The following is a 12,246-nucleotide window of genomic DNA, read 5'->3' on the forward strand; positions in this document are numbered from 1 at the left end:
CTAGCTGCCTTTTGCCTTCATGCTTGCTATCATATCATGTACCTTCTTGTTCAGGGCTCCTCCATGGACCCCCTTTTTGCCCATGAGAAAGATAAGAGCTTTGGAAGATTTCCCAATGCAGATGGACCTACTGTCACCACCTTTGGTTCTGGTGTCCATGACAGCATCTTTCTCTACCAGCAAGTTGTCACGGATCACACTGCACTTTTTTCCAGCAATGGTGATCCCAGTTTGTAGGAAAGATCTTCTATCCTGCCCAGTGATCAGCCCAACTTCCTGAGGAGATATGGCTGCCAACAGACCTCCTGGTTTAGATGCCCATACAGACTTATTGTCAGAATGTCCAACAATTGCTACATCTTCAATATTCTTGTCTTTTAGGACTGTATTGATGTAAGCCTTCCAGTCTCCCATGCTGCTTCAGCTCTTGTGGCTTCTTTTATAAGCACCTCTCCTTTGGATCTCAGGATGTGGGATATTTTTTTTCCTGTTAAGCCTAAAAACAAAATCTAGATGTATTAAAAAAAAATCCACCTGCTTTTCCCAGGGTATCCCAGCTATGCTCCTGTAATTTCAGGTGATGTTAATAAACCTTCCACAATATCACTATGGGGTAACAAAATTCCATATTTTTTTTCCTCATAAACAAATTTTAATTTCTTGAGAAACTCAAACGGGTTGATTTCCCCTTTTAAAAAAAAAATCAAAAGAGCAAGAAGCCCCCCCAAAGGAGATCATTTTGCCCCTGCTCACTATAAAAGTGTAGTTGTTGAAAGATCCCTTCTTTAAAAATACAGCACCCCACCCACCCTTAAAAAACGTATCTGTATCTGTAACATTATATATACTAGCTTCATCAAACCAGATTGCAAGACAATTTACAGGAATGTAATAGAATTACTCCAAACTATTTCCTCCACAATTTCCAGTAAGGCATAAAATAGCAAGCACAAAGTTAAAATTGAAGCCATTAAAACAACTCCATCACAGCAATGCCTGTAGATAAAACAGGTGAAAGAGCTGTATTGCTATAAGGGTGAAAATGATGGAGTTAGATTAGAAACATCATGGATCAAATCCCCACTCAACTATGAAAATGTGCAGCTTAGGTTGTCTTGCAGCTTATAAGGCTTGAACAAAAGTTAAGTCCTAAAAGAAAGATTAAATGTAGATCTAATAAATCAGGGCTCCATTTCTTTTTTATGTCTTCCGGAACCCATTTGGTAACCAGCAGAACAGCAGAAATTAAGCTGCTCGTATGATTATTTAGTGCTATCATACTAAAGTCAACTCCATATGTAACACGTCCTGTAGACCAGCTGGGAAGTTACCAAAATAAAATTATTTCTATATAGAAATAGTGAATCAGCATAGCTATTAAAAGTATTTTCTATGTCCCAACCACCACCAGTTGGACCCCTAAAAATAACTATGAAGAATAAAAAATAACTATGAAAGTCAACTTCGGTTCAAAACTGTGAATCTTTTCATCTGGGGATGCCTCGTAGAGAACTAGCTGGTTACTGTCTCCTCAAACAAAGGAAAAACTTACTTGCAATAGTTCCAGAGGTAACATTAGCTTGATGAGTTCCACCAGTTGGGATGGAAAGACTTGAAAAAGATGCTTCTTGGAAAGCAGAAACCTCAAATTCCAGCTCAGGAGTCTGGGCTCATGGAGAGCTGGAGATCAATCTTCTGGGCACTTGAAATCTCAGGTGTCAAAAAGGCAAGCAAAGATCACACCCACTTAGCCAGCCAAAGGCACTCTGAGCTCACAAGGCAATTATTATTGTATTTATGCTTCAATTGTTGCTATGGCCCTCTTTGTGATGTCAGAAGTGTCTTCCCCACTGCATGCAATCCTTTATGACCTCATATCACCAAGGAAAGCAGAAATCTTCCTTCTTTCCAACTGTCTTGAAAGGAACAAAAATATATTTTTTTGCGTTTCATTTTCCCAGAATGCATATAGTATTGCAGGGATGTAGAAACAGGCTTCAGGATTTCAAATGGCTGTCTCAAGTCTTGAGTATAATCCCCATAGCCCTTAAAATTATTACTGAACTATAACTTTTAATGCAGTAGAATAGTCAAGTCATTGAACAAATGGGAAATAATCCTATTTATTGAATGTATCTGCATTTATGTTAATTACATTTTCAATTTATTGATTTTTAATTAGGTAGATTTTAAAATACTTTAATAGAAGCTGATAGAAACTTAACTGTAAGACAAATATCACCAATAATGGAAGTCAGGTTATATTTATTAAAGATTGCAGCTAAATGAGGGAGTTAATTTTCTTAGGTTATTTAAAATCATGCTGCAATTGTGCAAAGTAACATTATGCAACATGAAATTATGAATATATATTTTGAAATAAATCCTATTTAAATCAACTGGGTTTTAAAATAAACACTAATCCAAGGATAAACTCCATTAATAAAAAAAAATTAAAACATCATTTGTATGTGCTTGATCCCAAAGGCTCCTGGTGGCCAACAATGTCATCATAAAATAAAATGATATCTAGGAAGGAAGGAAGGAAGGAAGGAAATACACACACATTCATACATAGATACACAAACACACACATACATACTATATACAGTATACAATATTACTTAAAATTTTGTGAATCCTTTGGAATTTTCAATATTTTTGCATAGATATTACTTCAACTGTGATGAAGCAAGTCCTAAAATTAGATAAAAATAACCCAATTGAGCAAATGAAGAATAAAAAATATGATACTTGTTCATTTATTCATTGAAGAAAACGTTCCCAAACTACGTTTGTGGCAAAAGGGTGAATAGCTCCTCCCCCATGAATGCTGCTGAGCTTCCAAGGTCTATAATATTGTGTCCTGGGGCTGGTTTGTGCAAATCAACAGCTAGATTGTCCAGAGATTAGAGCTAAATTATGCTGCAATCCTGCTTTGTTTGCACATACTCAATAAACATTGTGTCTCTCAAACTTGCTTTTGACTCACAGAGACCCTGCTTTTACCTAATCTGGTTCATTTTGCCTTCCAATTAAATGTTAATCTTGTAAATTGATGAATTCTAAACATAAAAAGGAGAAAGAGAAGAAATATAGTTTTGTGCTAACCTGAACTGCTGCAGAAATATTAAGCCAAGCAGCATTGCTGTTTTTTTTTTATTACAGTACCATCATTTGTGCATGTTTCTTGCAATCAGTTTGTTGTTGAGAAAGAGAAAATGAATTCTGGATGGAAAAGCAGTCGTATGTTGGCAAACCATCAAGATGGATTGCGACATTTTGGTTACTGAGCCAAAAAGAGATTAACAATCCAGAAAGCCAGCTTGTTTTTGCACCTGTCTATGTGGACGTTTTAAACCAGTTGTGGAGAAAATATCTAGATTTACATGTCATATAGCTTTGTGTTCATGTGAGAAAATGCTGACAGGAGCTGGACTCTGATCTAGGCCGCTTTTATGCTACTTTTTGAGATCCCCAGGGTGCACATTGCTCCAACATATCCGATTACTGATATGAAGGCAGCTGAAGCATTAAAACCAACCCGTCACGCTTTCGTGCAGAATAGCAGAGTTGGAAGAATCCTTGAAGGTCGCTTTCCTTCACTGAACTCATTAGAAATTCAGCGGTCCACTTGCATTCAATTGTTTTCATTTTAAATCCTGGCGCATAATACTTAACGCGGCCCTAGCCCAGTGGTGGCGAACCTATGGCACACGTGCCAGAGGCAGCACTCAGAGCCCTCTCTGTGGGCACGTGCACCATGCCCCGGAGATGGCAACTGTCCCTCTTCAACCAGCCACCCGCTAACTCGCCGAGGTCCCACGTGGCTGGATGCATCCCAGCACCCATACGCTCGCTGGCCTCTATGTGCAGGGGCCAATGGTGTCAGGCAGCAGCTGCCCCGGCCCCTGCCTCACCTTGCCCTGTGATAATGGCACCCCCGCCCTGCCTCACCTTGCCTTGCCTCTCCCTGCAGGACGAGCCTCCTGCCCACCGCCCCACCTGCCAGAGACCCCCTGGATCTCCCCCAACCCTGCCTGGCCCCCACAGGCGTCCCTCCCCACAAGCAACATTGAGGTGATCACGCCCACATTGGCCACACCCACCCAATCTGCCATGACCACCACAGCCATGCCCACCAGTGGGCCACGCCCACCTGGCACCCGGCTATAATTAAGTGGGTTTTGGGTTGCGGTTCGGGCACTCGGTCTCTAAAAGGTTCGCCATCATTGCCCTAGCCTGTCTTCTAGTAAACGACAGGCGTTCCGAGGTTGGCTTTAGGTACCATATGCCTTAAAAACCCAGATGTGCTCAGGGGCCGGCCAGCCAAGGAGCAACCAAGACACTCCCGCTGAAGAGACCCAGCCACTAATTAAACACGGCCTCTCTGCCCCTCCCTCCATTCCCCCCAATAGGCTTCCTCCAACGAGCGCCGGCCTCGCTCTCCGGCCTCCGGAGGGTTGAAGAGACGGGTAGCTCCGCCTGTCCCAAACGAGCGGCTCTCAAAATCCTCCGCCCCCCCCCCCCCGCCGTTACGGGGCTGTTTCTGCGCGGTTCTGCTGGCGTCGTCGCCATGACGGGCTCCGGTTCGTTTTCGCTGACGAAGCTCGGGCTTAGCCCGCTCTCCGCCTCCGCCGCTCTGGCTGTGCTGGTTACGCTGGGAATGACCGCGGCTTGGTACTGGCGATGGAGGGACCGCAGAAGGCCGCTAAGGTTGAAAGAGGTGGGCAGGGTGTCCGGGCTTTTCATCTACCCGATCAAGTCCTGCAAGGGCGTAGCCGTGCAGCAGGCCGAAGTAACAAAGTTGGGGCTCCGGAACGGAGATCTGCGCGACAGGTAGGGATGCGGGGTCGTGTGGGGATGGGGCCATGAGATAAATATGCCAAGAACTGTCCAAGTCTGTCGTTTTTGCTGGGAAAGGAGCAGCTTTTACTGCCTAATGCAGCGTTGTTTCAAGCAAACTCCTGGCATTGCTAATACTTGGTGTAGCTGCTCTGCATTTCGGGTCACGTTCTCGAACCGGCTGCATCCTCAAGCAACACAAGAAATCGCAACCCCTGGTTTAGAAACCTCCGCGGCTGAGTTTTTGTCAGGCATTAATCCAAAAGCCATTAGGTTTAAAGGTACCCACATATTTTTCTCTTTTTTTCTGGTGTGTGTTTGTGCATTAATTAGTGGTTCTTCCAGGCAGGGTTTTTGTTTGTTGGAACAAATTTGGCAATTTTAGATAAGCTTCTTTCCTTGGTGACCTCTCTGAATTTTCTTGCTCCTTCTTGTGTTTCTTTCTTTACCGGGTAAACAAAAATCAGTTAAAATGAATTCTTAAACTTTGTATATTGTGATTCCCTAAAATAATCCATGAATTTGTGGGACACCCCCCCCCCCCAAGTAAAACTACTGGTTTCAACGGGGATATGGCTAAGCAAGAAAAAAATGAGATGGTTTCATTTTAAGATTAACATTTACTATGGAGGTCCTTAATGTTTGTGACACTAAACCAGGCTGCTACTTTATTTTGGCAAGGCTGAAGCTGGTTTGCATAGGTGAAATGAGAGCATGTTTTGACAGCACTTCCAGTTTGTGTGCACAAGCACCGCTACTTGAAAACAAACAGATAACGCCTCTTCCCTGGGCCATTTTGACTCACATTTTGAAATGCCTTTCAATTGTTTTAAAAGCGGTTTGGAAGAACTTAAAAAATATGTAATAATAGAAATACTTGAGAAGTGTATAAGTGGAAACTGGTTATGTTTAGATATCTATAAATTACCTGTGGCTGAGACATAGAGATCATCTCATAAAAGCTTTGGACGAAAGAACATTGAATCCGAATTAAAACAGTATCAGAAGAATGGTTTTACTATCAGTGAATGTTTCTATACTTCAAATTAAGAGTGACTACAAAGGAATTATCCTCAGTTATGTGATGGGAATCTATAAATAACTTGCTATAGACTAATGAGTTGTAGAATTTTTGCAGAAAGCAAGGGGTTGGATTTCATAACTTAAATGCCCCCTTTTTATGATTCAATTTTGTGTTTTTCTGATATACTCCATAGTATACCTTACTGCTTTGATCAAGATTAAATTATGATAGTTCAAGAGTTTCAAACATTGCAGATGCCTATGCATGTACAGATACAGATTTTTTTTAATACAGAAATCAAAATTACTTCTGGAAAGTGGCATTGAATTCCCTCTCATTCCTTTCCCCTCTTGATGTTAAGCCTCTTGAATTAACAAAGTAAAGATAACAGAAGAATGTGGGATGCCTTGTAAAAATTTGACCCAGTTTATTGTTTACAATCCAAACAAGGATAGGGATATATTTTCTGAATGTTAATTGCAATGCCAGCTTCTCATGTTTGTCCAGGATTTTTCTCTCCCTTTTCTTGTATACTCTGAGCCTTTACTTCTTAAAAGCAAACATGTGCAATTTACACTTAATATTTTTAGAAGATTTTTTCATTCATTCATTGGAAACAGAATGGAAATTAATAAAAGGCAATGCTAAATTGGCAGTCTACTGTTCATGTTTTAGCATAAGTTACCTTTTGAAAGATAAGTTTGATTTTCAGTATTTAGAATATTTTGATGTGTTTTTAACTTAGATGTTGGCTTGTGATAAAAGAAGATGGACACATGGTGACTGCTCGACAAGAGCCTCGACTAGTATTGGTCTCTATCACCAATCAAAATGGCTACTTGACTCTGAGTGGTCCAGAAATGAAGGATTGTCAAATTCCAGTCAGATTGTCAACCAAAAATCCAGTACGGAATTGCAGGTGCTTTTTCTTTTATGTTTTTTTAACTTCTTGAGAAACCGGGGGAAAAGTGACTTATATTTTAAAAAAGTACAAAATTAAAACTCTTCCCAGTTCTCCATTTTAAAACCAGTCTAAACTAGTCCCTTCTAGAAAATGCTAGTCACACATATCTTGTACCTCATTTAGTTTGACCCTTGTATTAGTCTTGGGCCAACTGACTTTAATAAACCAGTTTAGGATCTAAGTCCTTCATGGGGATACCAACAACAGATTGATTCAAAAGTCCAATATAATTAATCTATTCCTTTAATGTACTTCTCAATTTAACACAGATTGCTTAGAGATATTCACAACTGATTAATGCTATTTTAAAGTAAACATTTAAGATAAAAATCCACATTTTAATTGGAGCTATTAAGAATGCATAGAAAACCAACACAGAATAACAAAGAGAATCACATCTTTTAATCAAACTTAACTATTTTTGTCCATTCATAAACTTTCTCCACATAACATTCCTATGGTGCCCTAGTGAATGTAATTTATCATCAGAAGGGCAGGTCACATTATCACTCCTGCCTTTAGTTCTTTACGTTTCAGAAGCAAGATGGATAAGCTTCCCTTTATTATGAGTTGAACTGCTGTAGATTTTCTGGCATGGTGTCTTTCTTTTCCACCCCACCCACAGTTTATCATTTAACTTATGTTTGAATGTTATAAGGATGTAGTTTCCATCCCCTTCTCCAACCCTTATTCATATATACATGCATCATTCATACCAGTCAAAAACATAATGTTACTTTACTTAAAGATTGTTTGGAGAACACTTCCGATAAGGCAGAATCAATGCCTGTGGGGGAATTATGGCTCAAATAGGCAGCTGCAAATGAGGTCCTGACTGCCAAAATTTTCTCTGGAAGAAGGTGAGATCTGGAGATTGCCGATATGTACTTCAGACAGTTGATTTTTGTGAGTAGACAGTAGAAACCATCATTTTTGCAACTGACCGCAATCACTGGAAGTTATGAATTCCCTCATACTTTGAGCCATAAATGCAGTCTTTCAGGACTCAAGATTCTACAAACCTCATCCTTTTCATTATTTTGAAATTTTACCTTCATTGCTCCTTTAAGATTGAAAAATCTTGGAAGTCTACTAGTTGCTGTATGGAATTCTATTCAATCCATTTAAAAAGAAGCAGCATCACACATTTCCAGCTTTGTAAGATCTTTATTTTTTGTAACTTCTTTTAAATACACAAGGAGGTGATTTCAGAATTGTTTCTGTAAAGCTTTTATAAATGCTAAGGCTTTGTGAAATCAAGTTAGACTTTGAAGTTAATTAGTAAGAGCCTTCTGTGTGGAAAAATCTGTCTTGTTTACATATCACTTGCACAACAATGATAGTAGAACACAAGATGGCTAATTTAAAGAAAATGTTTGGTTTATGGCCCGTGAAGCACTTGAACTTTTTCACTTCTTACTGGAACCAAAAGTTAAAGCAAGATGAAGAACAAAATCCTTCTGATAATAATTGAAGTGGTTTCTAAGGTGGGTTTAACAATTACAGTTTAAAGAAATAGAAATACTGGATCTATAAATGCAATTGGATGACCATTTTTTGATAGTTATTTGCTCTGACATCCGCAGTTATGAAAACCTTTGAAAGGTTAGTGCTAGCCATCACAGATCCGCTGTTAAACCCCTTGCAATTTGCCTACCAAGCAAATAGATCAGCAGATGATGCTGTTAATATGGCTCTGCACTACATTCTACAACGGGTGTCAAAACTGCCAACCCACGGGCCAGATGCGGCGAAACCGCGCCCACCCCATTGCTGGCAATAGAAAAAAAGTCACAATACGTCGTGACACGTCACGTGACATTGCGAGTTTGACACCCCTGTTCTACAACATCTTGAATCTCCAAAGACCTATGCAAGGGTCCTTTTTGTAGATTTAAGTTCGGCATTCAATATCATCATTCCAGATATTCTTCTCACTAAACTAAATCAGCTAACCATGCCTGACCACACCTGTAAGTGGATCATAAGCTTTCTCACAGACAGGAAGCAGCAAGTGAAGCTAGGCAAAATCACATCAGATACCTATACAATTAGCACAGCCCCCCCCCCCCCCCGGGCTGTGTGCTCTCTCCACTTCTCTCTATATATCAATGAATGCATCTCAAAAGATCCCTCTGTTAAAGTACTGAACCTTGCAGATGATACAACATGCATACAGATGGGAGGTTGAACAATTAGCCTTGTGGTATGGCTGGAACAATCTTGAACTGAACACACTCAAAACTGTAGAAATGACAGTAGACTTTAGGAGAAACTCTACCATTCTACAACTTCTTACAATACTAGACAACACAGTATCAGTAGTAGAGACCTTCAAGTTTCTAGGTCTATAATATCTCAAGATTTAAAATGGACACCTAACATCAAAAATGTAATCAAAAAAGCACAACAAAGAATGTTCTTCCTGCGCCAACTCAGAAAACTCAGATTGCCCAGGGAGCTACTGATACAGTTCTACAAAGGAATTATTGAGTCTGTTATTTGCACCTCTATATCTGTCTGGTTTGGAACTGCAGTGAAACAAGACACAGATTTCAATGAATAGTTAGAACTGCAGAAAAAGCAATTGCTACCAGCCTGCCTTCCATTGAGGACCTGTATACTGCGTGAGCAAGAAAGAGAGCTGTGAAAATATCTACTGATCCCTCACATCCTGGACATAAACTATTTCAACTTCTTCCCTCAAGACGATGCTACAGGGCATTGCACACCAGAACAACTAGACATAAGGACAGGTTTTTTCCCCCATGCCGTCACTCTGTTTAACAACTAGTTCCTACAACACTGTCAAAATACTTAGTAAAGCTGTATTACTATGATACTCCTCATCATTCCTATTATCTATCCTTATCTTCTTATGACTATAATTTTACTGCTTGTATCTCACAATTTCTATTGGTTTTTTTGTACCCTAGTATGATTTATGTTGTTTGCTTAGCTAGTACTCGATGACTATCACTAAGTGCTGCATCTTATGTTGTATTTCATGATTTATGATGAATGTATTTTCATGTTGAATATGATAATGATTATCACTATTACTTGTATGTACACTGAGAGCTTATGCACCGGAAACAAACTCCTTGTGTGTCCAACCATACTTGGCCAATAAAGAATTCTAATCATCTAAAAATTGAAAAGGATATTGTGGACTACCCTTTTAAACTGAAATATAAGAGATTTAAAGGAGTTACTTCATGAAATTACAAGTGGATTTGAAAGATCAAAGAACTTTGAGAGAAGAGGGAAAGTTATTTGAAGAAAACAGGAGTTAGAATTTTATTTATGGGACTTAAGGATTTTTTTGGGGAAAGAAGGAAAATACATAAACTTTGCTAGCATTTTCCCACCCCCTCTGGAGCCTTTCTGAGTCTTCTGGAGGAGAGGGAAAAATGCTGGTGGATGCCAGTGTCTGAATCAATATTTTACCCTCCCTCCAAGGATTTTCTGAGCTTTCTGGAGCGGAGGAGAAAACACCAGTCTTCATCAGGTTTGAGGTCTGCTCCTTGCGTGCAAGGAAGAATTACTGTACCGACTTTCTGGGGAAACCAGCAGAGAGAAATGTAAGTGGCAATCACTTGATCACAGGGCACTTGGCAACAGCAATAAATGTGAACAGATTGCCAACCACTCAAAATACAGTCATATGAGAGTGGCAGGACTGTTCTGAGGCCATCATGCCTATGAATGATTGTTAAATGAAGACTGTTCAGTTCTGTCAGCACAGTTCAAAACAACCAAGAAATTGGAGCAAGTTCAGAGAAAGGCCAACAAAAGGGTGAAGAGTCTAATTAAGCTCTTTGAGGATTAGTTTTCAAATATCTGAAAGTTTGTCAAATATTTGAAAGTTAGACGAGAGAGTGGACTTATATCTGCTGTTCCAGAATCAATAAGTTAAAACAACCAGGATGAGAACCAGCAGGTAAAACTTAAGGAAGGAGGTTTAGATTAGACATTAGGAGGAACTTTCTGACTGTATGAACAGCCAGCCAATGGAAATGTGGCTACTCCTCTGTTAGAGGTCTTCTGATAGAAATTGGATGGTCATCGTTCAGAGAATCTCTAGTAAAACCTGCACTGAGCAGGCAGTTGGACTAATTTACATCTGTGATCACTTTCAACTCCATGATTCTATTAAATGTAATCGTAGTGTCTAGCAGAGATCTTATTTAATGGCTTTCACAATTCTTTTAGGCTATTTGGCTTTGATGTTCAAGGCAGAGATTGTGGAGAAGATGCCGCTCAATGGATTACATCCTACCTAAAGTCAGAACCATACCGCTTGGTTTGTTTTGAACCAAATATGGTTCCAAGGAATTCAAAAGATTTATTGGAACCTTTTCTTCCCATTGATAAGGTGAGCTTTGTGCTTGCAATGATCTATGGTGCATGTTTCACTTACAGACGTGATTACTTTTTCTTAATAGAATAGGAATAGAAATAGAACAGAACAGAATAGAATAATAACTTTATTGTCACTTTGAATGTACACTAATCGGCATACATTAAAATGAAATTTTGTTGCATACAGCTCTCAAAGTGTTACCACCTCCGATATATACTACATAAATATGACAAAAATAAATAAATACAGAATTATGCATATACCCACATATATTATATGACACAGAGAAACAACAGTCTAGTTCGGGTTATGTATACATGTGCATGGCGATAAAAACGAATCTTGCGAGTTTACCAGATGGATGGCATAGGGAACAAAGCTATTACAGAATTGGGTAGTCCTGCTAGAAATACTTCAAAACCTTCTCCCAGAGGGGAGCAACAGAAACAGACCGTAAAGTGGGTGTGTGGGGTCTCTAACAATGCTTTCAGCTCTAAGCACATAGTGCTTAAAGCATCATCATACCAGGGAGCGAGCTTCCTATGATCTTCTCGGCTGTCCTTACCATTCTCTGTATGGACCTCCTATCTGAGCGCTGTTGCCACCAAACCAGACAGTGATGCAGTTTGTTAAAATGTTTTCAATCGTGCCTCTGTAAAAAGTGGCCAGGACAGAAGGAGAAAGATTTGTTCTCCTCATCTGACGCAGGAAATGCAGACGCTGGTTTGCAGGCTTCACTAAGGATGACGGGTGGAGAGACCAATTCAATAATGTACACACATACATCTTTGCATAGGAATGGCAATTGATACTAAAAGACAATTATAATGGAAAAGTGTCACTGTGTGGGAGATCCCTATGCAAGGAGAGCCGCCTTGATAATCAGTTTCCAAGTGGTGACTGGCTGGGTCCTTTTTTTCTAAAACTTAAATAGATTTGAGTATCATGTGACAAATATACTTTTTCTTCAGTAAATGGCTGTAGTCAGATATTTTAACACATAGTTTAATAAGTCTACCTGATATCACAAGTAGTCCTTGGTTATCA

The 12,246-nt window shown here is 39.6% G+C and overlaps 2 protein-coding genes across 2 annotated transcripts; one reads left to right on the forward strand and one right to left on the reverse strand.

Moving 5' to 3' along the window:
- Window positions 1–414, reverse strand: PFN3 (profilin 3). The gene has a single exon (XM_015828108.1). The coding sequence runs from the start codon at window positions 412–414 to the stop codon at window positions 1–3; it is 414 nt and encodes a 137-aa protein (XP_015683594.1).
- Window positions 415–4,562: 4,148 nt separating this feature from the next.
- Window positions 4,563–11,239, forward strand: LOC107298742 (mitochondrial amidoxime-reducing component 1-like; the record flags this gene model as incomplete). Its single annotated transcript, XM_015828106.1, has 3 exons — window positions 4,563–4,839; window positions 6,615–6,788; window positions 11,049–11,239. Coding segments are annotated over exons 1-3 (628 nt in total), but the record flags the coding sequence as incomplete, so codon positions are not given.
- Window positions 11,240–12,246: the final 1,007 nt, after the last annotated feature.

The sequence above is a fragment of the Protobothrops mucrosquamatus genome, unplaced genomic scaffold (genome assembly GCF_001527695.2).
Source record: "Protobothrops mucrosquamatus isolate PMUCROS unplaced genomic scaffold, P.Mucros_1.0 scaffold4246, whole genome shotgun sequence".
NCBI classification, from domain to species: domain Eukaryota; kingdom Metazoa; phylum Chordata; class Lepidosauria; order Squamata; family Viperidae; genus Protobothrops; species Protobothrops mucrosquamatus.